The sequence below is a fragment of the Microtus ochrogaster genome, chromosome 4, assembly GCF_000317375.1.
Source record: "Microtus ochrogaster isolate Prairie Vole_2 chromosome 4, MicOch1.0, whole genome shotgun sequence".
Taxonomy (NCBI): domain Eukaryota; kingdom Metazoa; phylum Chordata; class Mammalia; order Rodentia; family Cricetidae; genus Microtus; species Microtus ochrogaster.
In genome coordinates this window covers 72,165,819-72,191,567 of record NC_022011.1, presented here as the reverse complement: position 1 = coordinate 72,191,567, position 25,749 = coordinate 72,165,819, and the positions used below count along the sequence as shown (strand labels likewise).

Genomic DNA, 25,749 nt, shown 5'->3' with positions numbered 1-25,749 from the left:
TCCATCCAGGTTTAGTAAGTTGAGCATCCAAACCGCCCAGGCCCCCCCAAAGCCAGCACGTGCAGTAGGATCAAAAACCCCTTGCCCTTGTTCTTGAGTTCTCTGTAGTCCTCATTGTCCGCTATGTTCAGCAAGTCCGGCCAAGCACACTTTCATTGGAAAAAAAATTATATTGCCTGTTTATGTTTTATGTATTCAACCAAGATATGTTGAGTACTTATGTGTAATATGCAAAGAAAACTGCTTTAAAAGTAACAAAAATGGTGGGTCTGTTCTTTCTCAACATATTACAATATAAGGTCACATTAATATTTTGGTAAGAAAGTACTCTAGGTTGTTGTCATTGGTTCCTTATTTGGAGAGGAGGGTGGAGAAAAAGCCGTTATGGACCAAACTCAGTCTTCTGTGTGGTAGCTATTGTTGGCTTTTTTATAGAGGAGGATACCAAGAATGTCCCAGAGCTGGTCATTGGCTGTATTAGAACTTGAGGCCTTCTGTCTGTTATAACCAAGTTTTCCTTATAGTAAATTACTATATAAGGTGAGACTATCAAGGCAGCAGAAGAAATACATTATAGATTTTAGTGGGAGAAGAAAACAGTTTAAAAAAATAATCATGATGGGTATATCAATCCAGAGAAAAAAGATTACCTTCTAGAGTCAAGTTGTCTTTGCTTTATGGCTTGCATATTAATCAGTATATGAGACTTTGAGATCAGTTGCATGACATAGACTTAGAAACCATCCTTGGTTCTATTTCCAGCATATAGTACATCTCCCTAATACAGTATTTGGGAACAGTAATTTGGGTCCAAGCGTCTGTAACTGAAGAGAGCTGCGGTATAGTGACTTATGTAAATAGTGTCGGGATGTATGTGAGCATTGGTGTGCTGTGTGCTCTTGAGGAGCTGCTTGAGCTTGGTTGCAAATTGTGATAGAATTTGCTCTAAACTGCAGCCATAAATCCATGCTGTAAATCCAAGTCTCTATAATGCTTTTTATTTAGAAGAGAGGCTGTACATTTTTTACAGAATATCCCCCTTGCCCGTGAGCATCTTTACTGTTCTTTAACAAGATAATTTAGTGTTTCTATATACTTTTTATTTCCAGCTGGATATGTTGTGATCAGTACTGGTTTCATGGAGGAAAGTTTATGGAAAATGACTGATTTCATTTGAGTGTATAGGATGTATTGCTCTTTTGGTGTTGAGAAGAAACAGGTGTGTAGGTCTGTGGTCTATGTTACCTCTTGAAGAATAAGTGTGGCTTGGCCGTTGGTCCCAGAATCTCTGTGATGTCTCCCGTCAGCTCACTGGCTGCAAGACAGCCAGGCTTGTTGCCCCTGAGACCACACGACGATGCGCTGAATTCTGCAATTCATCCCAGCATGCAGGCTCTGGGCTGAAATCTCTGACTTCTCCAGTTCAGAAACATGAACTTGAGGGTCTCCTTCTCTGTCTTCTGAATTCATGACAGGCCCCTGGCTCTCCCAGCAGACACCTGGGACTGTTTTTCTCAGAAGTTTAATTGAGCATTTAAGGCTCCTCCAGAGAAGCCATTTGTCTTAAGTCTCTGCTGGCCTCTGGAAACCCCCAGCTCTCATCAGTCATCCATACTAATTTTTAAGCATACAAAGCGAATTAAAGACATGGCTCTCCTTGCTAATCTCGGGCATAAAGTTTTCCATGAATCTTGCGAAAATCTTGCTTTTGCCGTATAATTCTAGAGTTGAAAAGTCTGCAACCAAGATCTATTCTCTTTCTCTGGAAGGTAGGCCACTCCAGGACCTTCCCGCCCTTGATTTCTGTTTTTCTCTGACGGGCTTGCCGGAAACTTGTTCTGTGTTCATGGTTCTTCATAGGCTGCTCCTGGATTTCTGTGCTCCCCAAAGGCTGACATGCTGAGCCTGACATTCCTTCTATACTTATGCCTTCTTTGTTTAGGATTCTGCAGACAAGATCTTGGGTTTTTATTTTAGTCCTGAGGTGGTTTTGTCCTGAAAAGTCCTCCCAGCTCTCAAAGGGCTGTCCCCTTCTTAGTTGATCTGGCACCTTATACATTTTTCATAGGCCTTGCGTGGTGAAGGTCACACTGGGGCATGCTATGAATACCGGTGAGTTGCGTTCTTGATCTGATGTCTCCTTTGGTGCTATGCTAGTCTTTCCTGTGATCGGCTGGCCTTCCGCACCAGGGCTTCAGTTGCGGCTGACCTTCAGGTCTGCAGTTGCTTTTCTTGCCAAGCGTTTTTCTTCTGGCAACTCTGGCTTTGTCTCCGGTTGTGTAAGACCCAGGTCCCTGTGCTGCATATACACCACCACCCCTCGGAACCATACAGCACACACAGATGGGGTGATTATCAGAATTTGGCTAAAAAAAAATGAAATGTCTTTATACATGCTTAATATTTTCACATCCTCGACCACTTTTCTGAAAACCATGAACATTGTTGGCATGAAACATAAAGTCTTAGAAAATCTGTTTGAACTTGATTACCTAGTTGAAAAGTTTCACATCTTGGACCTCATCTTTAAATCCTACTATTTCCTTTGCTAAATAGAGAAAATATTAACCAATTCATTTATTTGGGGCAGTGGGCAAATCACTCATCCTTGCTTACTAACAGACTTTGCTGTTGAATGGATGTCGTTTGGACCCTGTTTTCCTTCCTTCGGCCAAGCACAAAGTTTGATGAGCTAAAGCAAATCTTAGGAAATCCCCCTTTCCTGAGAGGCCCTTGGCAAAACAAAGTAACAGAAAGGGTGAGCTAGAAAACTCCCATCTTTCAGCATCATCCTGTGCCCGTCAGGGTAGGAGTGAGGTTATGGTTGCGGGGGGCAGGCATTAGCTGTAGGTGTGTACTCGGAAGGTCTGAGCATGAAGATAAGTTTGGGTTTTTTCTGTTTTGTTTTGTTTTTAAAATTTTTTATGATTTATTTAACTTTATTTTATGTGCATTGGTGTGAAGATGTCAGATCCCCTGGAACTGGATTTTCAGACAGTTGTGAGCTGCCATGTGGGTGCTGGGAATTGAACCTGGGTCCTCAGAAGAGCAGTCAATGCTCTTAACCACTGGGCCATCTCTCCAGCCTCTTGTGGGGAACTGGATTTTCAGACAGTTGTGAGTTGCCATGTGGGTGCAGGGAATTGAACCTGGGTCCTCGGGAAGAGCAGTCAGTGCTCTTAACCGCTGGGCCATCTCTCCAGCCTCTTGTTTTGGTTTTTTTTTTTTTTTTTTGAGACAAACAAACAAAAATCTGTGTAGCCCTGACTGTCCTGTGACTCAATTTGTAAAAGATTGAGGCCACCTTCAAACTCAGAGATCCATCTACTTCTACCTCCCAAGTACAATAAGTTTGTATTTGTATATGAGTTTTTTTTCCCCTAACAATTCCAAAATAACAAGAATGTATTTGATTGACAGTCCCCAGATTTGCTCCCATGGGATTGATCCATGAATTATTTCTTGTAAACTTTGAGATTAGTTGTCCTTCCTCTCGCTGATATATTTTATTGGATGTTTTATCCCAAGCTAGGCCAGCGTAACCTCTTTCTGAATGTCATCAGTGTCTGTCCCAGAGACATTAGTGGTAACAGTCTGCCCTTTACTCATCCAAAGCATGCAACTCAAAAGTGGAATTGCTTTGAATCTATCTGTGGTTGGTGACCCACGTTTCTGTAATTGTCAACACACTTGGCCTTTAAACTCCAAAGCAAACTTCCTGCCCTGGATCTTCGCTACTTATTAGCTGTGTAGCCCTGAGTGGACTCAGTCTGTTCCTAAGTTTCGCATTTACAGAGTAAAAGTTATATACCAACTACTCAAGAGGAAACGGTTGTTGGGAAGATTAAATTATGAGTCCATCACTCAACAGCCTATGCCACAATGTCAACGCTGTATTAATATAATGTCTTTGATGCCCTGCCCCGATTTAATTCACTAAGTCATCAGCTTCAATGTTTTGAATTTTTCTTAGTTTTTCCTCACTCCATACTACCTGTCCTTCTTGCTGTCTGTTATCTATATCGTCACCTCATCTCTCATTGTTCTTAAGGAGCATCCTGAGTTTAAAGTAAACATAAAAGCCATTCTCCTGTATTCATGAGCAGTATTTGGCTTTCTCAAATGTAATGCATCTTTTTTTGTTAACATTATAAGCACACATTACTTGTAACTGTTAACATTATAAGCACACATTACTTGTAACTGTTGTTTAATATGCTCATTGCTTTTACAGCTTTAATAGTGTCCATAGTGTTCCCCAAGTCTAGCATGAACAGGGCCAAGTAGTACCTTAAAATTGAAATGACCAGTGTGTTGAGATAACATATCAACCAAGATCGCCATCTGTTGGTGGTGGTTGGTGTCGACGCATCTCTTCCAAGCCCTGGCACATGTTGACTGGGAAAAGGGGATGGAAAGTGGGGAGGGAAAGAGTGTGTGTGCACAGGATTGCCCATCCATCGCTTACAACCTGTAGGGAAGTGCACTGCCATTCAGATCTAGGACTTTGGGTGATTTTAGTTTTGTCAACCTAATATCTGTGTTCTAATTCCAGAAGTCTGTATTGCTTTTGTGATTAGAATAAACTAAAAAGAAAGGTATAATTTAAAAGGGAAAGAGCTATGGGAACAGACGATCACCTTTTTTTTTAAATTAAAACTAAAATATATTTGCTTTTAGTCGTGAGTGGAAATGGGAGAGAAAGGAATAAAGGTATATATGCAAGCTGAAGAAGGTTTAGTACATTCTCAGCAGCTCTTGAGCCTTGTCCACAAGAGCAAGTAGGTCTCTGTGAATTTTTGCTTGTTATCCTCTCCCTTTGAAATTCTAATTATCCTGCAGTCGTCACGTCTCTTAATTACTCTTTATCCCTTTACTGCCAGCGCTTCCTCTGGAGTGGATTAGCTACTCTTAGCCAAGAGCATCCTAATCAGGGCAGCGAGGGCTGTGGTCTGAACCTCGCTACTTTGAAGCTGGATAAAAACCTAAAGAACCCACATAGGCACAGTAGCTTCTCCAGCCCTGCACCTTGCATTCTTGGGTGCGTTCTCCATTTTCTTAGAGTCTACATTCTACCCAAGAGCCCCTTAATTTTTTTTAAGCAAATTAAGCTAAGATGCAAATGGAAAGGAAGTTTTGGAAACTTTATAAACTTTATAAACTTGTAACCAACCCTCTATTAATCTTGTGGGCACTGGTGATTGACAGTAGATTTACATAAGTTCTAATTACCTGTAACATCTCCTCCCCATTATTAAATCTGACTCCAGGTAAAGCTACCAGGGCAGCAGTGACCATTTCTCATTATGCTCAGAGTGGACAAGGTAGAGACTTTAATGAAAGGGAAACCTCTTAGCGCCCCTCAGTGGCTCCGAATAATCACCTCCCTGTGTGTAGGAAGCCAGCAGAGTGGAGTAGAGCCTTTCCACCTCAGTGAAATCACCATCTCTTGGTCCTGACCCGCGAGCTGATTAAAGTCGTGGTGGGAAGGCAAACTGATAAATTTCAGAAACACCTCTTCTGTTCCCTTCCTCTTTGTCAGGCCCGAGCCATGAATTTGTTTCAGGTTAAAACAACAAAAACTGCTGCCCTTGGAAAAAAGAGAAATCTGTGTCAGTATCGAAACGGAAGGGACTATCAAGTCTGTCCGTCTGTCTGTTGTACCCACCCCAGTCTTCTTTTATAGCTTGAATTAATGAAGGACAGACTGCTTCTTACAACAACTTCAGAAATCTGTTGCAACGAAAACTTAAATACTGTGCATTTTTTGAACTTTGGAAAGTTAGGCAACATCTTAGACTCAAACTGTGATTTTTTTTTAACCATTTCCAATAATGGGAGCAATAACAGATTGTGAAGATAAATAAAATATGTAACATGTATATAACACACCACACGTAGCCTCCTCATTGTACGTGGCACAGCTTTAAGAGTATAAGTAGGAATTTGGTAAGTGTAATCCCCTCTATTATTTCTTCAGTGAATCAGACAATTAGGGCTGGCTTCTGGGAAAAAAGATTTGGGCAGGCCCTTCGGGATCAAGATAGGTAAGCTGGGGTAAACGGACAGATGGGTTGGACGTGTCTGGAGTGGTGTGTGAGGTAAACTTGTGCACAGACTGACTGGTCCTCTTTAAAGGACTGGTGGAGGCAGGAGGACCGGTGCTTTTGATATAAGTCTAGACAGCACAGGGAAGAGGGGGATTTGAGGAGCACCAGAGACAGAGCTCAGCAGGGTTACAGTCTTCATTCAGAAATGACTGCATTGATACGGGCCCAGGTAACCTGAGCTTGTGGAAGATTGGTAGAGAAAAGTATTATTGAATAAACATACAGGGAGGAGATGGAGTATGTGTTTGGGATGCTTTGACAATAGAATTTAGAAAGTGGTGCCCACGAGGTGATTTTTAACTAAATACTATCTTAACGAAATACTAATACATTTAAGTAGAAAGAAAGAGGCAAAGACATAAAAACCCTCACAGAAGTTATGTGTAAAAAAAAAAAGTCAGGAAAGAGAATTGGCATTATAAAAAGTTAATTAAGGGGCTGGAGAAATGGCTCAGCAGTTAAGAGCACTGACTGCTCTTCTAGAGGACCCGGGTTCAATACCCAGCACCCACATGGCAGCTCACAACTGTTCCAGGGGATCTGACACCTTCACACCAATGCACATAAAATAAAGATAAATAAATCATAAAAAGTTAAAAAAAAAAGTTGTAAAAAAAAGGGGGGCTGGAGAGATGGCTCAGTGGTTAAGAGCATTGCCTGCTCTTCCAAAGGTCCCGAGTTCAATTCCCAGCAACCACATGGTGGCTCACAACCATCTGTAATGAGATCTGGTGCCCTCTTCTGGCCTGCAGGCATATACACAGACAGAATATTGTACTCATATTAAATAAATAAATAAATAATTTTTAAAAAGTTAATTAAACCTCCGTCTCTGGGTAAATGTCCAAATAAAGGCAGGGTTGAGGATCAAACGTGAAATGTAAAGAGGGAGGTAAGGAAGTGGAATGGACAAGGACGCTCCAGTGGACCACTGAGATGGAATAGAGCCACCCCTGTGGGGCCAGTGCCCACGGTGAAGAGAAGTGCCCACAGTGTAGGCCTGAGAGCGAGCGCCCGTGTCAGGAACACCAGAGAAGAAAGAGTTCAATGGGGCAGGGATGTGGTGTGGTCTGAGTGGCCTGCTCATGTCGCCCTACATCTCTGTGTCCTTGCCATCATGAAGTGTTCAGAGCAGCGGAAGAGGGGACGGTGCCAACTCCTGACCTTCTCCTAAATGTCCCACTGTTTGGCCGACAAAAAGCCCTCTCTCTGAGACCTCAGGCGTAGTATCGTAACTTGAGTGACCTTCAGTCGCCTTACTCTAAGCTGGAGTCACACCAACTGCTCCCTGCTTTTGGAAATGAGTTGGTGACAAAGTCTAAGAAATGCTTCCATTGAAGACTGCAGATGGGAGAATGCTAGGAGCCACGGAGCCTGTGACCTCGGACGTGGAGGAGCTGCTAAGCGGTCACCTTCGTGTCCTTGTTTGGTGTTGGCATTTGTGCTTCTTTCTATCTATTTTTCGTAAACGAGGTGATCCGAGTTGATGTTATTATAAATGCTCGGTGCTTCTTCGGGGAATCGAGGGTGTTTGTGCTTCATTATGCCTCTTAGATGTAGTTATCACTGGAACCTTAAATTATCTGATTCCTTTCATGCCTAGTTAGAACTCATTTGGCTGCGTGATTGGACAGAGTGGAAGGAAGAGAGTTAAATGGACAGGAGAGGTGACTCATGCCATTTGTTTCTTCCAGACAAATGTATTTCAGCCACTTTTAACGTACAAGTATAAGTAAGTTATATTCAGAGTGGGGTAAAAAGGGATGTAGATTTCTTAGATCGCCCTACACACTTAAGATACTCGAGGTTCTTTTTCTCTCCCTCCCCAGTGCCTCTGTACATTTGTGACAGGCTAGACAAGTGCTCAGCCACCCGGCTACATCCCCAGCACTAAAACCCATTCCATCTTTCAATTCTCAAAAGTCAATCATGAGAAAGGCATAAGAGAACATGTTTAAAATATTGTAATTTAGCCATCGGGAAAGTGGAAGTTTGGAACTTAACTATGTAGATATGAGGAAATTTGGGCCCCAGATTCATGAAGTATATCCTACATATTTCTCTTGTTTGCTGTGATTTTAAAACAATACAAATACTATTTTTCAAACTTTTCCCTGAGTCGTTAGAAAACAAGTGTAGGTGGCAGCTCCTCTTCAGAGTCTGCACCAGGAGAGAATGGGGATTAATATCCACATGTGTGTATGAATTACATTTAACTACATCAGAACATTCTATGTTTTTCCTTGCTTTATTTATTAAAATACACGTGAAGCGTCACTGCATTTCCTCTCCCCAATTTCTATGACACCTTAATGAATTTAACATTTCTTATGTGCACAATCGTTGTGTTAGTGATTAACCCCTGTTCAGTTTCATAATCTCAATCTTCACACACACACACACACACACACACACACACACACACACACACACACACACGCTCACTCTCACCGTGCTAGTAATACCCTAGTTATTACTGAGTTCAAAAGTGATCTTAGTAACAAATCTTTGGCAAAAGAAATAAAAAAAAAAAAACCTATCTTACCTATCTTCGCTTATCTTTTAAGTTTGTTAAGCATAACATATATACAGCTGTCTCCCAGCCTGTGACCACACAGCACTGTTCACTGAGCCAGAATGAACAGAAAAATACAGCAGCTTTTTCTGCTGCCTGTGTTTCATAAAAGCTATGTGGGTCGTCGAACTTTAATAGATCTATGGCCTTGCATTTGGCTTTGTAGTTGACCACAGACATAATGTTACCAGAAGGAGGGGAAAAATTGTATAGAGTGTACAGTTATTTTTTTCCCCTAAAGATTGTCGGGAGAGTACCTGTTCTTCAAAGCTAGACATCAGACTTAATGCAGAGCTTCAAAGGCAGATCCTGGCCACTCCATTTTTTAGTTTAAAGTTCAGAATTCTCATTGCATGCCCCTTAGTAAAGAACATTTTGTACTTTAAAGTTTGCAGATGTTTGAAACAAAAATATGTGTGTTCTTTGAACCTGGACATGAATAGGAGTTCCTTATGACTTCTTCTCGTTCCCTTTTGTTTTAGATATGGAAAAATCGTCTCCACGAAGGCAATTTTGGATAAGACAACCAACAAGTGCAAAGGTATGTTTCTGTGGGCAGTCGTTTCCTGGGCCGTAGCCTTAGAAAGACGAAGGAATGATCTTCAGTTTCACAACTAACCTCATGGTGTTAAAAAGAAAAGCAGGCCTCATATGTCACCCGGTTTCTGTCTTGCACAATATCAGCATATTGCTTACGTTTGTTTTGTCCCTAGTTGAGTTTTGGCTGGAAACCCCACAACTAGCAGTTTGCCAGGATCCTGGCTTTGGCACCAGTAGAGTTAACATGTAAAATACAATTTGGCATTTAGCCCCTGCCTCTAAAGGGGGGAGTCGGGCTAGAGAATAGCTTTTCTTTCCTGAGCCCGGGGAGATTAGAGCTGCTTACTGGAGACCACTGGACTGTACCAAAGAACTGAAAAGATTACATATTGTGTAAATTGGCTCTATTAATTAGAATAGAGTCGTTTTAAGCAGTACTTAATTACATGTTTCAATACTCCCGTTTGTTCTCCGCTGAATGCCTGTTGACAGTATTGGCGGCAGGGAGGAGGGAACCATTTTCACTGACCAAATTGTACCAGGGAGGGGAGGTCACGCGCCCCTTTGAAATATGCTGCCGCATTAATTTGATGCACTGACCTTCAGTTTTCCATGCAATTAGGATGAGCTCATCCAGCTCCTTGAGCTGCGCGTGGAAGCGTCCAGAGCAGGGCGGCACAGATGCTCTGTGCATCTGACTTTTAATAATCCAGCGTCTTAACAATAGGCATGTGATTTCTAGGAACATGGAAGAATGGAGTCAGCTGACTTTGACTCTAACTACTGACCCCGGGAATTGAAGGAGGGTTGACAGGAATAGGCAGAGAAGGCAAATCCCCTCATTAATTAGACCCCAGTTTCTCAAGTAGTGCTTGGTGATGGGGCCTTGGCTTAGCCATGAAAAAGGCAGAGAACGTTAAGTGAAGCCTAGGGTGAGGCCTCCCCTTGTAAAGCCAGTCCTTTCCTTTAATCTAGACTTGAAGTGGCCCATTGTAGTCGCCCCTCTTCAAAGTGCCTAGATTTAAAGGAGCTATTGTGGCAAATATCTAAGCCCGTGTTTAATCAACATGGCATATGAAGGCAGTTTTGCCTTAGGACAGTGAATAGAGTGTGCTTTATGTAGAGTGGTACCCAATGAATATTTAAAATGAATTAAGCCGGAGAGAGGCAAATGCATGCGGAAGTGCATGCACTTAGTTGCCAAGATTAGTCTTATTTAGCATCAATAAATAATTTGGGAGATCAGTCAGAAGCACACACACACACACACACACACAAGTTTTTTGATTTTGTGGAGAAGAATAGGCTCTTGCCAGGCACAAAGCAGGAAGCCGATCTCAAAAGTGAACTTCAAACCGGGAGAGAAATCACAGTGGATAAATGGTTTTAGTCCACCCTTCTCCCTCCCTTTTTCCTCACTCCAGAGGAATCTGATGTGGCAAAGCTATGACGTGGAGTTGGGGAGAGCCCCTCCTCCTAGCAGAGCTCTCCAGTGCCAGACTGACAGGTGCTCTGTGCTCTTCTCCAGTGGCTGCCTCGTCCTAGAACCCAGAATTCTACCCTGTGTTTGTGTGGTCTGGGCAAGAACATGAGTGAAAAGAAAGGGCAGACAGTCTCACACTACCAAACACAAAACTGCACTGTTGGAAAGTGGCCACAAAGTGGAGAGATTCACGAGGCTTCCAAACAAAAGGAAAAGTGCTGATGGTCAATTCAGAGAGTATCCTGGATCCCTTCCTAGCAAGCGGGTCTTGGAAGACACTACCCTGTTGGGTCAGGCATGGCCCTTCCCAAGATTCTTGGTCTTGCTAGCCTCTGGGACTGTGCCTCAGCAGCTGTGTAGGGGATGTGTAGGGGTGGGGAGGTGATCCAGAGTGGGTTTATAAAGTTATGCAGGCCAGAGTGAGTTTGCAGGATGAGGAAGTAATGTTGAGACACAGGAGAAGTAACAGTTTGGTTCGTAATACAGCCAGACAATGTGCCGCCTACAGTAACTTGTTGTGGTTGCGATGGATGGATGGATGGATGGATGGATGGATGGATGGATGGATGGATGGATGGATGGACGGATGATGGATGGATGGATAGATATAAATAGATAGATGGATATAGATATATAGATAGATACAGATATAGATATATGTGTGTATAGTTTTTCACATATGATAGCTATAGATGAATTAATAAAGAAGAGACACATAGAGAATTACATAGTTGAGAAACACTATATTAAATACAATTTTTAGAGATTGAATTTATTTAAGTACTATACACATGACACCAAGAGATCTTAGAAGGTCATGAGACTTTTTCACAGACTTATTTGGGGCCCTCTATTTTGGCCAAAGTTAAGTTGAAGAAAATGTTAACTCTAAAAATAAGGTACATTATTTATTGAAGATTGTTTTTATTTTATATTTCAATCTCTGTCAAAATTTAGCAAACAGAAGGCTTTTAAGTGTTTACCAGTAATGTCAAAAGCAGGTTAGGACAGAAAAGCCTACAAAGGCTTGACTCAGAAACTCCTTTTAGATGAGAGCATGGATTACATTAACACATAAGAAAAACATGGGTGAGGATAAATCCGGCTGGTAAAGTGAGGACAGAAAAAGTCATTTTTTTAATCACAAAATGAGCCTGTGTTTGGTAGAAAGCAAAGCAGACATGCACAGCACAACTCTGCCATGTTCAGTCGTCTGACAGTGAGGGCAGACTTCAGTAAGCAAGATGACGGTTCCCACTATCTGACGTTCCTAGCATCATCAGTGAGCAAACCTACGTGTTACTTTCCACCTTCAAAGGCAGCTACATCCCTGTTGATACAACGAGCTCTAATTAATTCTATAGACCCTACATAAAATTTTATAGACCTTACATTTACTTGAAAATAGCACAGATAAATGGACAGCACACCGTTGCGTGATTTCCTGTCTTGTTTCTCTTCAGTTAAGTGGTTATGAATTCCTAGAATAGGATTCAACCAAGGCCAGAAACACGTGCTTACAATGACTGAGTGCAACAAGTGTGTATTTCTCTTATTAAGACAGTAAAAACAAAGAACGGTCCTATTAACGTGAGCAGTTTGCAACTTCAAGTACACTTTATATAATCAAAAGGTCATAGCTTCAGAAGAGTGTCTTTTGCATTTCAGGTTATGGTTTTGTTGACTTCGACAGTCCTGCAGCAGCACAGAAAGCTGTCTCTGCCCTGAAGGCTAGTGGAGTTCAAGCTCAGATGGCAAAGGTGAGTGAAGGCTGTGCTCCCGAAGGTTGCCGCTCCTCCGGTCCTCCGAACACTGCCACACACCCAGGCATCCTCAGCAATAGCAGTTATCCAGAGACTTTCTTCTTCGTATTCTAAAGGAGGGTGGGCAAATGTGTATACTTTACATAGTAAAGTATGTAACCCCATAAGTAAATCCAGGAATAGCACCCAATTTTCTTAGATAATTAGAATTCCAGAAGGCTTAAAAATCTATAGTTTTCTGAAAATAGAGCTTAACAGTTCTTTGCACAAAGAACTAATGCGTTTTAGGCATACCTCGAAGAGAAATTAATGGATATATATGTCTCAAAGGCAGAATGAGAAGTATTGGGGGGAAAGGTGGGAGACTAGCAGAAAGAGAGAAGGAACAGATGAGTAAATGAGAACAGAATATCATAATATGTATGTGTAGAAACGTCACAGTGAAGCCCATTCCTTTGTATGGTAACCAGAAGATGTATCTAATAAGGTAATTGGGGGATGGAACTGGAAGATGGCTGGTTGGTAAAGCAATTGTCATGTGAACATAAGGACTTGAGTTCAGATCCCTGGCAGGCATGTAAAAGCCAGGCTCAGTGGACTACTTCAGGAAGCTCTGTGCTGGACAGGGAACAGGAGGACGTCACAGACTTGCTATCCAGCCAGTCTAGCTGAATTGGGGAACTGCAGGTTCAGTGAGAGACTCTGGCAAAAACCAAGGTGGACAGCTATTGAGAAAGTCATCTCATGCAAACCCCCGGCCTCCACACGCAGGCGCACACAGTTAAAGATCCGAAAGGTAATTGTGCATAGGGTATAGTAAATTTGAAGGGATGTATAACTGACTCACACCTGGGTTTATACACATGGGAGGTTGGAGGTAAATGTACACCATAGATGCTGTTTTACCTCTAATAGCCAGATGACTTTCGCATCCTGATTATTTATGTACTATGAACCTATCCTTTGGTAGTTTTATGTGGACTTCATCCGAGACTTATTCCTGGTGAACTTTAAGCATTCTAGCTGAGGAATATTGTTGGAATATTCCTCCAAGTGAGGAGTATGCTTAAAAGTGTTCAAGGGCTATAAAACGGAGACCATATGTTTTCTGCTTCATAATCATTCTACCACAGTATGACTGGGTTTTAATTACTGTAAGGCATAATGCTTTTTCCCCGGAATTGTGTTCTCTTTGCTAGCTTTCTTGGAAAGTTAAAAAGCTAGACCCTGAACTTCTGATTCTTTACCTCCACCTCCTGACTACTGGCATTATGGATATGAGCCATCACATGTAGCTTTCCACTAAGCATATGTTGACTAAAAAAAATAAGTAAGAGGGGCTAGAGAGATGGCTCAGCAGTTAAGAGCATTGCCTGCTCTTCCAAAGGTCCTGAGTTCAATTCCCAGCAACCCCATGGTGGCTCACAACCATCTGTAATGAGGTCTGGTGCCCTCTTCTGGCCTGCAGGGATACATGTAGGCAGAATATTGTATACATAATTAATTAATTAATTAATTAATTAAAAAAATAAGTAAGAAGCAGAAGCAGCCCTTAAAGCATCATGCATCTCTTAGGGGTTGTGTTCTATAACAGAAATTTTATTTCACATTAAGCACATCTCAAAGTCACATTAACTAAGCCAATGCATATGTCCTGGTTTTTATAGAGCAAAATGTAAGCTTGAATGATACCCTCCAACATAGAACCTGTAGTACAGCTATGAAGATAATCATGTTTTTCTTTTCCTGCATCAGTTTCTGTGTCAGATGTTTTCAAGCCTAAAATTTGGCAGTTTGTTATTTCCAATCTTGTTTTCAGAAGAGCAGTAGTTTTCTATTATCGGGCTTTATGAAGTGCAGAGGGAAATAACCGGGTACCGTCCTTGGCTACTTCTAAATAGTACCACACACGATCCCTCCCTGAGGAATGTTCACATAGCCAGGAAAGAAGGCTGACGCAAGCTCGAGGGCTATGAGGAAGATGTGTATCACCTGAGAAGACCTGAGAGATAAGTTAGCTGCCCGCAGCCCTACAGCCGCCAGCATAGAGATACTTTGACTATGAGAATCGGCCCACATAAAGATCTCAGGAATTCATAAAAAGGATTCCTTTCCTAAATCCTTCCCTATAATCCTCACAGCTTGGTGCCGAGTTGGCCTTTGGGTGTTCTTCACCTCCAGAATAGAAGTTAAGACAAACAGAAACCATACACTGGAAGCATCCCAGTTTTCAGATGATTGCCCGTCATGTGAGCCTTGTCCAGTGTTGGCGTTGAACAACCATGAGATTGTCAGCACCTTGTGAACACAGAGAGCCTGCTTTGCATTTTTAGTTCATAGCACGTTTGCTCTGTCCGTGTACTCGGTGTGTGACTGGACATGGGATAAGCGGGACTTACCCAGAAAACCACAGTTCTGTCTTTTTCACTCTGTGCATCCTAAGTCACTCTGCGAAACTCTGCCCTCTTCCGATAATATCCAGGAGAGGGCTAGCGGCTTCTGCAGCTAGTCCCTTCTCTTGAGTTTTTACACCTAAATGCGGTAAAATACAGCGTCCCTTTGAGGACGTCTACAGCCATCCCTGTCTCTATTCATGTTGTCCAGCCTCATTCATTGTGATGCTTAAAAGAGAGTCTGTTGCAGGGGGAGTGCCAATACACTCAGATACAGCGTGTAGAATGTGGGGTCCTGTGTAGAGGTCTCCCAGACTGCCCAGAGCCCTACAAAATCTGTGAGTCTTGGCTGGTGCTGGTTCCGAGGGGCCATCACAGATTACTTTGCAATTCTTTGCTGGCAACACTATTGACTGTTAGGTGATCTGGAAGCGCCATTCTGAAGGTTTCCATCCCCGCGATCATTTATTATATGCCCACGTAGAATGGCATGTGATGAATGGGCCTCGTTACATTGTAGCTAAATCTAATTACATTTTAGAAGATTGGTTGGGGTTGTGACTGGCATGTAGTGTATTATGATTTCTTCTTACTAAAATAATGCAAAATATTTTAACATTTGATTAACATTTTGAAGCTAAACACTTGAAGAAGAGATTATTAATGTACGATATGCAGTGCTTATAATTTAAATCCACAGTCCTGTTTCACGAAAACTCTGAGTATCACGTAACAGTGATGAAGTTTCCCTTGCTCTGAGTCAGGTCTGCTCCTGGCAGTGTGTTCCTACCCAGTCTCTCTCCGCTCCCTGGATGTGTTTTCTAACCCTTCAGAGTTGGAGCACTAGCAGAGGACAGGAAGGTCTCTTGACCTAACAGTGATGTAATCTGACTGACTTTCTCTCACAGGCAGCAGGCAGATGTTCTTTCTCATAAAGTGCCCTGGATGCTTTTCTGAGCTCTCTCCCCAACCTATCACCCATCCCCCAAGCTAACTGTCATCTTCCTCTGATGAACTCTCTCTCTCCCTGCCCTCCTAGGCAGCCTTCCTCGGGGAACCTAACTCACTCCTAGACTTCTCTGTGTTGTGGTCCACTTCTTTTGGCTGTTTTGGAGGGAACTTACCACATAGCCCAGGGTGAAGTTTGAGTCCATGCTTCTTCCATCTCTGCCTCCTGAGTGCTGGGGTTATTCTCTGTGTTACTAAGCCAGCTTCCAGTAAGTCCTAATTCTCATCCACCTTTGCCAGCCATCAGTAAGAGAGTAATTACTTCCCAGCCACTCTAGCAGGCTCTTTCGATCCATGCTGTCCTTTTCTGTTGTTCGGTTTTTGAGTCATACAGACATCAACCCACTGTATCCTGTGAGCCGGCAGGATCCAGATCAAGCTTTCTGTCAGGTCTGCTCAGAGCCCTGTCGCTTGGCTGCTAAGGAGAGGCTAAAAGACCACATGTGGAGGCCCAGAACATGGCTGCCTTTCTCTCCATATAAATGTCAGTCTCGGCCTCTGTGTCTCTTCCAGACTGATTGGAGCTGGACGGTCAGCCACTCATCCTAATCCAGCCGTAGCCATTGGAACACCAACACCCATTGTCAAAACTCAATTAGAAAGAAGTCTGTTGAAAAGGGCAGTGGCCTTTTTAGGGTAACCCTGTATACCATCCTAGCACCTGTTGTCTTAAGCAGTATAGTGTATTAGATGGGCACTGTTTGTACGGAATCTTCATAAGTATGTTGATTCAAAACAGGCTTGGGTATAGATTGACTGTAGGTCATATCAAGGATACAGTCTGAATGCCAGCTTCCAGGAGGGTTAAGAACCAGCCCCATCTAAGGACTTCACAGCTTTCATCTGCAGAGGACGTGATTCTCCATCATCTGTGGGAAGGACCAGGGTTGCTGGCTGCATTGTCGTTCTGCAGATAAATGCAGTTTTAAATGCCAGCAGATCTGTGTTCTCTACCATTGCATCATGGGTTTGAGCATCTGGTCTTCACTTCATCCTCTTATGCTGATGAACTCAAGGGTTATCTGATGCACTTCTTGCAGGGGACAGAATTTTTATGCAGGACGTTGTAAGTCTGGCTTGTGTGGTTGTGCTATAAGGGACCAGTCCCTGTTTACTGTCTTACAGTGAGTGAATCAGGCTGCTGCATTGTGTTAAAAACTCACATATTAAAGTCTTCCCCTCTTGTGTAATCTGAAGCAATACAGGGGCACTCAGTTGAGGTAATGTCAGAGCTGTCGTGTCACTTGACACATGGGTGCCTGGGGTTAGGGATGAGCCCACAGATACTTAAAGCTGAATTTCAGAACTGTAACCCGAGAACATTACAGTAGCTGTTGCTCATTCATGCCCTAAGCTCCACAGCCCTGCTCAGTACCTGCCACGGGGTGGGCATGAAGTGTTTGCTTTATTGATTAAAAGTACCAGCTAATTAAAAGAAAAGCCTTTATTCCAAGCCCAGATAGACACTGGGAATTCAGAAAAGGGATTCTTGGAAATGGTGTCCGTGAAATTCCTGGACCCTGTTGAAACTTAACAAACAGAAATGGCTTTGGACCCTTTGGAAAGCCAGTGTATGTGGAACATAGCAGATCTTTCAAAGGTGTATCTTCTTCTCGAGTAAATACTCAGATGCTAAGCCAGATGTGGTGGCTAATGCCTACAGTCCCAGCATGCGGGAAGTTGAGGCAGGAGAATTGCTATGAGTTTGAGGCCATAGCAATTTGAGGCTGAGCTACGTAGCAAGTTCTATGTAGCTAGGCTAGCCTAGGCTATTCAGATGTGAGACCCTACCTCTAGAAGAAAAAAAAAGTCAGATCCTATTTAAAGAAAGACTGGTAACTGACTAAAGAGATGCAAGGCTTGACTCTGAGGCTGTTGCCTGAGACAGAATGGCTCTTATAGGCCTTTGTCACCTCCTAAGGCTGGCTGGGGGGTCAGCAGACCATCAGGGGTGGCAAGCTTGCACACTTTTCTCTACACGTCAGCAGGCAAGTGAGCAGAAATGCAGTTCCCCTCACCCAGAGGCCCGCGTGCTCTTGAGTAGTTTGCAGGCACACACCCATCGGCGGCGAGCTGCCGGTGCGTGAACCTCTTTAGTACAAGAGAAAACAGACAAAAACAGATGTCTGCTCCTCCTGCCAAGTCCCTTTCTTGCATTTTAGGAACCATTCCACAAGCACAGGGAGGGTTCTGTTAATTTCTTTCAGATGACGGCCGAGTGCTTCGTACCACGTGGGACCTCCAAAGCCTGGCGTTTCTAACTCAAGCGAGCATTAGTGCCGTTCAGCCCTCTCACAGCCAGGGTGGGATTCTTTTTCCACATGTGAAAAAAAGCTCCTGAACCCCATCTGTACCTGGGGACATAAAGGGGCCCATTGCACCCACTGTTCTTGGCTACCTATAACTGGCAGGATGACTTTTTTCAGACATGGCAGTTTATTATTCCAGACATAATGAAACAGTTAGCGTTGTGACTTATTTTAAAGAGACTAAATTAATCTTCATTCAAAACACCACCAATTACTATAAATACTTTATGTTCCATTTCCTGTGAATATATAAAGTAATGAGACTTCATGGGCATTTGGAGGATTTGATTGGGGTTGTGTGTGTGGCTGGTGCGACCAGCCTGGGGTTTCAACCCATTCTTTTGTGTTTTGAGTTTTAAATTAACTGCAACATTGTGGGTGCTGTTTGCAGTACAGGTCGACCACACAGAAAGAAAGAATACATTAATACTAGCTGTAGTGGCCATCCCAAATGAGGAAACTTAACTGACAAGGTTGTTGCTATGAGAAACAAATACCAGAAATCTTTGCAGGCCTGGGACGTGGCTCAGCTGTATAGTACCTGCCTGTCATTCAGAAGGTTCCTGCGTTCAGACGCCCAGGTATTTTCTAAGTCATAGAAAATATTCACATATATTTAGTTCATTGTATATTACTTTTATCAGAGTGCTTGATTCCCCCTGACACACACACCTCCATTCAGGTTTTTAAACATTTTAATATTTGGGTATTTTTTCCCCATATTGTTACACCTTGAAGTTAAATTAAAACCCTACAAAGTATATATAGCTTTCACTAATACTTATTCCAGAAGCAGCTAAGACACATTAGAAAGTACTCCCGTCTACCTTATCAGAAGACTTGAAAGTGTAAAATATTCTGCGAGCTTGCTTGAATGTGAAGTCATTGAAGTCTTTATGATCGCAATTTCAAAAATCTCTAAAGTATTTGATTGTGCATTTCTTACATAGCACATTTAAGTTGTTACAGCATATCTTTGTCTACAACATATCTTTATGACCTTCAGTTAGCCAGTTCCTGCTTCATTCTGAACCTACGTATGATTTAGGAATCGTAATCGTGCCCCTCCCCTACTTGGGTGCCTCAGAGACCTTCTTGTGTTGCAGAGTGTGGCCGTCAGAAGACAAGCCCCTCGTCTATCCTCCCCCAGCACACCTGCAAGAAGCAGACACCCCAAAACATGGCAGTTTGTCTCCCTACAGCATCAGTCCTATAACGGTATCCAGTTCCAGAACTTGTTTCTCTCCAAAGTCAAATCGTTGTAGAAGGCAAAGTTTAACTCTCAGGTTGGATGGGGATAGATGCTGAGATAAGAGTCTCACATAAATTAGTCCTTGCAGCCCAGGCTGGCCGTCAACTTGTAGCAATTGTCCTGTCTTAGCCTGTACTAGCATTGAGTTCATAAGCACAAACTCTAAGATAAAGCACAGGGCTTCAAGGAAGTTGTGTAGCTAGGACAAGGCTGTGTGGTCATTTTCTTCAATGTTAGCACTCCTAGAGTGGGGGAAAAAAAAAACTAACGCAGTAACTGACAAAATAAGGTTGCCTCCTTAGGTTCCACCTCACAGTCTGTCTGCCTCTTGACTTAGCTTGTTCTAGATGCCGCACGTTCTCTCAACAGACTTATCCTTTCGTCTCTAAAAGAGTCCCCATCCATTGCCCCCCAACATATCAAGCCTTTGTCCCGTGTTTCCTTTCCTCTCTTGCTCAGTAAGCCACCAGAAGGTGGGGCTGAGGACATAGTTGCTTTGTCTGGGACTCGTGGGATACATTGGAAAAGCCTTTCTTCTGTGAAGCCATTTTCAGGGAGCAGCAACCCTGCTTGCGTAGGTTTCCACAGGAACAAAACTTCAGTGACTTGGGACCCAAAGGAGATGGTTCTTGGAGGAGCTGTGTGATTTACTGGGTGACGTTGGTGGGGGCAGCAAATGAAGTGGAAATAAAAGGATAAGGCTTCCCCTCTTACCCCACCTCAGCAGCTGAAGACAACTTTATTGCCTTTCCTTGTGTTTTGAAACACTGCATGCACTATTGCCCTACATCTGTTAAATAACTTGGCTCATTTTCAGCATCAAAGATAATACTTAATCTGACTGACAATAAGATGTTTTGTTCAGTATCAGATAACCAGTGGTATCACACTAAACCCTTCTAATCTCGGCTAAAAAGCAAAAATAGGTGCTGCTTTGATTTGCCTATGAATGGTCCATGAAGGAGACTGGTCAGTTGCTTGGTGTTGTGCACTGTGAAATTTCTCATTTTTTGTTGGACCTGCCCATAACATACCCTAGAGCCTGGATCACCTGGGCTCAGAGCCAGCGCTCTTTGCCTTTGGCCTGAGTGTGTGTTGCCTTCTTTCTCACCTGGGCTGGGAAGTTCTAAGGACAGTATTGATTGTCCGTACTTCTGTCCCTTTTAGCTTTAATTCTTGAGAATGTCAGGACAGCTGTCATTCTGTAGGAAACTAAATTGCTCCAGTGGTTTATCCATCCTCCTCTTCATTTCCGTATGAGGGACGGGAAGTCAAGCTCAAGGTCCCATGCCAGACAAGAGTTTTAACAGTGAGCTGAACCCCAGCTCTAGATGATTCTAAATCTTAAAAAGACAGACAGGGCACAAAAGGTTAGCATTTATTACTTGAAAATTATATAAAAGGAGAGATTTCCTTTCAGGTTTATTTAATGCTAAGTTACATTAGAAAGACTTTGTACAAATGCAAACATATTCAATGCTTCATACATATTTTTAGAACACCGTGTCTTCAGAAATTGAGGAAGTCATAATGAGGATATTACTCTGTTGCCAAAGGCTAAGACATCGATTAATGGCTTTACCAATAGCACTTCTGAAAGAGAAGTCGGCTTCGATGCATCAGTGTGTAAGGATAAAATTGGAGGACTGGGGATCCTTTGGTAGGACACTTGCCTCAAAAGCTCAAAGCCCCGTGTTCATCTCCAAAACTAGAAGCATGGGGAATGTCAAAGGAAAATTTGAAGTGATGGTTATACCAACCTCAGTTGTATAGGTGAACTTTGACTTAGGCAGAAAATACTCTCGTTGTCAGGTGGGCTTGCCCTGCTGGTTTGAATGGCGTTCTCTTCATATGTGTGCATCGCACTCCCTGGGTACCACACAGTTCAGCCATGTATCTTTGGTTCCAGCTCTTTGCAAACTAACAAAGGAAGGCAAATGATCCGATGCGAGTCTCTTCTCAAACTCAGTGTGCTTGTTAATTAGCTGCACGTCTTGTTAAAATGCAGCTCCTGGTTCTGCACATGTAATCCAGTACCCGGCAGGTGCAGTCTGCTGGCCTGTGGATGCTCGAGGACCCTTTGTGGAACACAGACTGACCCAACCTGCCCTCCTCATGGTGCCGTATCGTTTGCCATGGCTTTCAGTTTCTTGTTTAAGTTAGCAGCTATCCTTTTCCTTCTGGTGACTAGGATGGAGCCAAGTAATGGTGGGGCAGACATCTCTAATCCCAGCACTCAGGAAGCTGAGGCTAGGGGGTGTGACGTAGTGAGAACATGTGTGTAGCAAAAAGAGAAGAAAGGAAGAAGTAAAGTGGTGTGGATTCTACCATGGGGAAGTGGAGGAGAAGTCGAACCCAGCATGGACTGGATTCCACAGGGTTGGTCCAGAATCTTTCTCCACAGATCTCCAAGCTGGATTATTAGCAGCAGTGAGCTTGGCATGGACTTCTGAAAACAGCAGTGGTTGGTTAGTTGTGGAGTTCACTGCATGCTGCTGATGCTTGCTTAGTGAGAACATCTTCCCCAGCTCAATGCAGAACCAGTGGTGCCACTTCCACACCTGCTGCACATGACTCTGGGGACCACGTTTGGCGTGTGCAGACTGTACAAGAGTCAGGCACGATTTTCAAGTGTCTGAGGTGGCTTACGTGTTCTGGACACGCCACGGTCTCACTATGTAATGCTTAAACGACTCACAGATCTGAATGAAAACGTGCTAGCATGGTGTCTCCTTCTGCCGGAAAGTGACAGCTGACTTTCTGTTCTGCCTTAGCAACAGGAACAAGATCCTACCAACCTGTACATTTCTAACCTGCCGCTGTCCATGGACGAGCAAGAACTTGAAAATATGCTCAAGCCCTTCGGACAAGTTATCTCTACAAGGGTCCTGCGTGATTCCAGTGGTACCAGCCGTGGTGTTGGTTTTGCCAGGTAAGCACACTGCCGTCTCCTTAGGAACAGTTGTGGCTCTGCTAAGTCATTCTAGAAAGTGAAAAATGACCAGAAATAGAACGCTCGAGCCAGGGCCTTGGGAGCCAGTTGTACTGAGGACTTAAGTTGCTTGTGACTTTACACATGAGATTTTCCAAGCCTTGAGAAGTTCTGGGCTCCCCAAACCGAGCACTCTGAAGTACTCCATAGCTCGTGGCTGGAACTGTCACAAGCACAGTGGCCCTGGACAAATGGTTACAAGCATCTTGAAGAGTCAAGCTGTCAGGACCATCTACAGACGAACAACCTCCTGAGGCTCATAGATAAATCTGTGTCTTTTTCTCAGACAGAAATCTGATTTATAATAAAGCAGGTTTAAAGTTTTTTTTTTTAAGCTAACTATTTCAGACATTCAGAAAAGAAAAGGGAGTATAAGACCTAGCCATCATATCAACTTAGAAGCTGCTAACAGTTTATAATTCTTCGGGTTTATTTTCTCTACTGACTGTTTTAGGTAGGAACACCTAGACATCCCTACCCTGCTATAAAATCTTTGTCTTCCTAGAAAGGCCCCTTTAGTGGCTAAAATGGTTTCTAGAGAATTAAACAGAAAGAGCTTTGATTCATGGCAGATTTATAATCTTAAAGTCCCTACACAAAAGCTGATTTTATAGAGAATTGTTTAATAATTTATTAGCAGTGAGCAATGACAGATAACATCAGCATTAAATTGTAAACTGATTTTGGAGGAGAATGCTCACATAATTAACAATAAAAATGACATTCACATCTTACCACAAACTCGAGATGTCAACAAAACATTTATTTGTTAAAGCATTTATTTCTAAGGGACCTTTTCATTGTCACCTCGCCATTAAGTCACAAAGGCCAGGGCTACAACTTGGTTCTGTTGACTTTTAGTCACTTGCTCCATTGGACCACAATCTGGAATAAAACCCTGACAGCCTTTCAGTGGTGTTAGTAGTGCATACTGATTACGTCATTGATGAAAAGGCTACAGGCAAGACATTTGGTGCTCTGGCCTCATCTCATTCCTCCCTGGTGCCCTTCTGAATGCAGATCACCATACAGAGTGATGTCACCCCTTCAGAGTGATGTCATCCCTACAGAGTGACGTACCCCCTCAGAGTGATATCATCCCTACAGAGTGACATCATCCCTCCAGTGTCCAGTAGAATTCTGCTGGTTTTTAAGATTCATCACTGCTAATTAAAACTGAGGTGTGACTGAGTGAACCTGAGTATAACACGTTTTGAGAAGGTGATTGGATATTTCCTCTGAAGAAAGATTTCCACCTCAGAGTCATTAAGTCCCCAGAAGTACTTCTCAGCTGTATTTAGTCACCTCTAGATGTAAAATAAACTGTAAAATTAGGCTCCAGCCTTTAATTCCCGCTCCAAAGTCAAGATGATAAACTACATAATTAAGTTCACTAATTTAATTTTAAACTCGGAGTGAGTGAAAGTTAGAAACACATAAGGCACAGCCTCTGATTGACACGAGCCAGTAGCATGAGAGTTCATAAAAAGGAAGACCATCTTTAAAACAAAAAATCTGAACTGTTGTTTTTAGCACAAAGTCATGACTAATAAAGTTACGAATTACTTTAAATTATGAATTATTATAAATTAAATTTTAAATTTCCAGCCATTTGAAACTCATAATTTCATATGACTGCTTTGAGACACTCTTCATAGAATTTACTGTCTTTCATAATTCCGAATATTCTGTCTTTTGCAATTATAACAACTCTGGGAGTGCCAGAGCAACAGCTAATGAGAGAGTAAGCCCTCTTTTCGTTATCACACCCATGGTTTTCTGCTAGGTTCCCTTTGGTTCCTAAACCTACAGCAGGAGTTAGACAAGGTCTCTTAGTGCTCTGCGTGTACAGCATATTTATGGATGTCTTATTTTTATATGACTAGGATGGAATCAACAGAAAAATGCGAAGCCGTAATTGGTCATTTTAATGGAAAATTCATTAAGACCCCGCCAGGAGTTTCTGGTATGTTGTTTGCCTCAAGTTTTATCAATCATCTTGTATATAAGCATGTATGTAACTTCTTCACACAGTGACTCTTCAGACCCCCAAACCCCTCGCTCCTCCGTGACGCTTACCTGTTTGTATTAGCAAATATGATTTACAGGTGCGCCAGCCAGAAGGAGCTGGAGTGTCAGCTGCAGGTAAAGAGCTGACTCGCCAAGCACGGTAGAATTGACTCCTTTGACCTGCGATCATATTTTAACTCACCTCGCCACCATCCTCACGAGCCTTCCCGGGCATGGGCACATTCCCTGAGAGCTCAGCATCTTACTGTCCTCAGTGCCTGGAGCTCAGCTCCTATGGTCTTTATTTTATATACACTCAGCTTCAGTCATTCTCCACCATCATTCTGCTTGTGTTGTCTGTAACCCAAACCACCACACCTCATGGAGCCTTGTATGCCGAGGTCACACCCGGACTCCTGGTAGGCCTGTTCTGAAATACAGGGGGCTCTTCCTGTTCCTGCTAAGAGTTGACTTGTTAATCTGTTTCCTGGCTTTATAAAATCTAGGGTCTGTTGATGGTGCAATCCTTCCTTGAGTGGTAGCTTGGCTTCCTTATACATTCGCTGTAGGTTGCGCCTGCTGGAAGGCTGCTGAGACCATTTTCTCTGTCTCTGTGGCGCCATGAAAAATCGGCTGTAGGTTGCGCCTGCTGGAAGGCTGCTGAGACCATTTTCTCTGTCTCTGTGGCGCCATGAAAAATCGGCTGGACTCTCAGCCCCACTCTTTCTCCTGCTGTGCTTCAGACTCCCCCACATCCTCCCTTCTCCCCGTCACCCACCCAGGCAGCCCTCCAACATCTCAAAGAGGATGACCACACTTTCTATTTAAGGAATAGACTCTGGGGTACCAGAAATGCCACCTGATTTCTGCATCCTCCATTGAAGGATCCATGCCTGTGCCCTGCTCTTTCCTTTCCCCTTCCAAGAAGACATTGGAGCTGTTTGTGATCTTGTCCCATTGGGGCCTTGCTATGCCTGCCTTTCCTATAATCGTATCTGATTTTTGCTTATATCCCATTTTCCTAACAAAACGAAAATTTTTATTTTGGGGATCTATAGAATAACATGTCCCTGACAAAGACTAATTGGTGAGCAAATGGAAGATAATCCACAGACAGTTAATATTCTACTTTCATTTCTATTGCTGTGATAAAAATGCCCTTAGAGAAAGCAAGCAGCCGCGGGTTTATTTTAGCTCAATATTGCAGGTTACTCTCTATCACTGTGGGAAAGCCCAGGTGTCGGCAGGGAATCACGTTGCATCCACAGTCAAGAGCAGGGAGAGGATGGTTGAATTCATGCCCGCTTGTTTGTG

General features: G+C 43.0%; 1 protein-coding gene across 8 annotated transcripts in view; it reads left to right on the top strand.

Annotated features, from left to right (window-relative positions):
- The window catches only part of Rbms1 (RNA binding motif single stranded interacting protein 1), a 216,769-nt gene that overhangs the window by 164,565 nt on the left and 26,455 nt on the right, over positions 1-25,749 (top strand). For all 8 annotated transcript variants that reach the window (XM_013345987.2, XM_013345990.2, XM_013345988.2 and 5 more), the window contains exons 3-6: positions 9,168-9,226; positions 12,377-12,468; positions 22,208-22,365; positions 24,312-24,391. In XM_013345987.2, the coding sequence (XP_013201441.2) occupies positions 9,168-9,226; positions 12,377-12,468; positions 22,208-22,365; positions 24,312-24,391 (389 nt within the window). The remainder of the gene's footprint in view (positions 1-9,167; positions 9,227-12,376; positions 12,469-22,207; positions 22,366-24,311; positions 24,392-25,749) is intronic.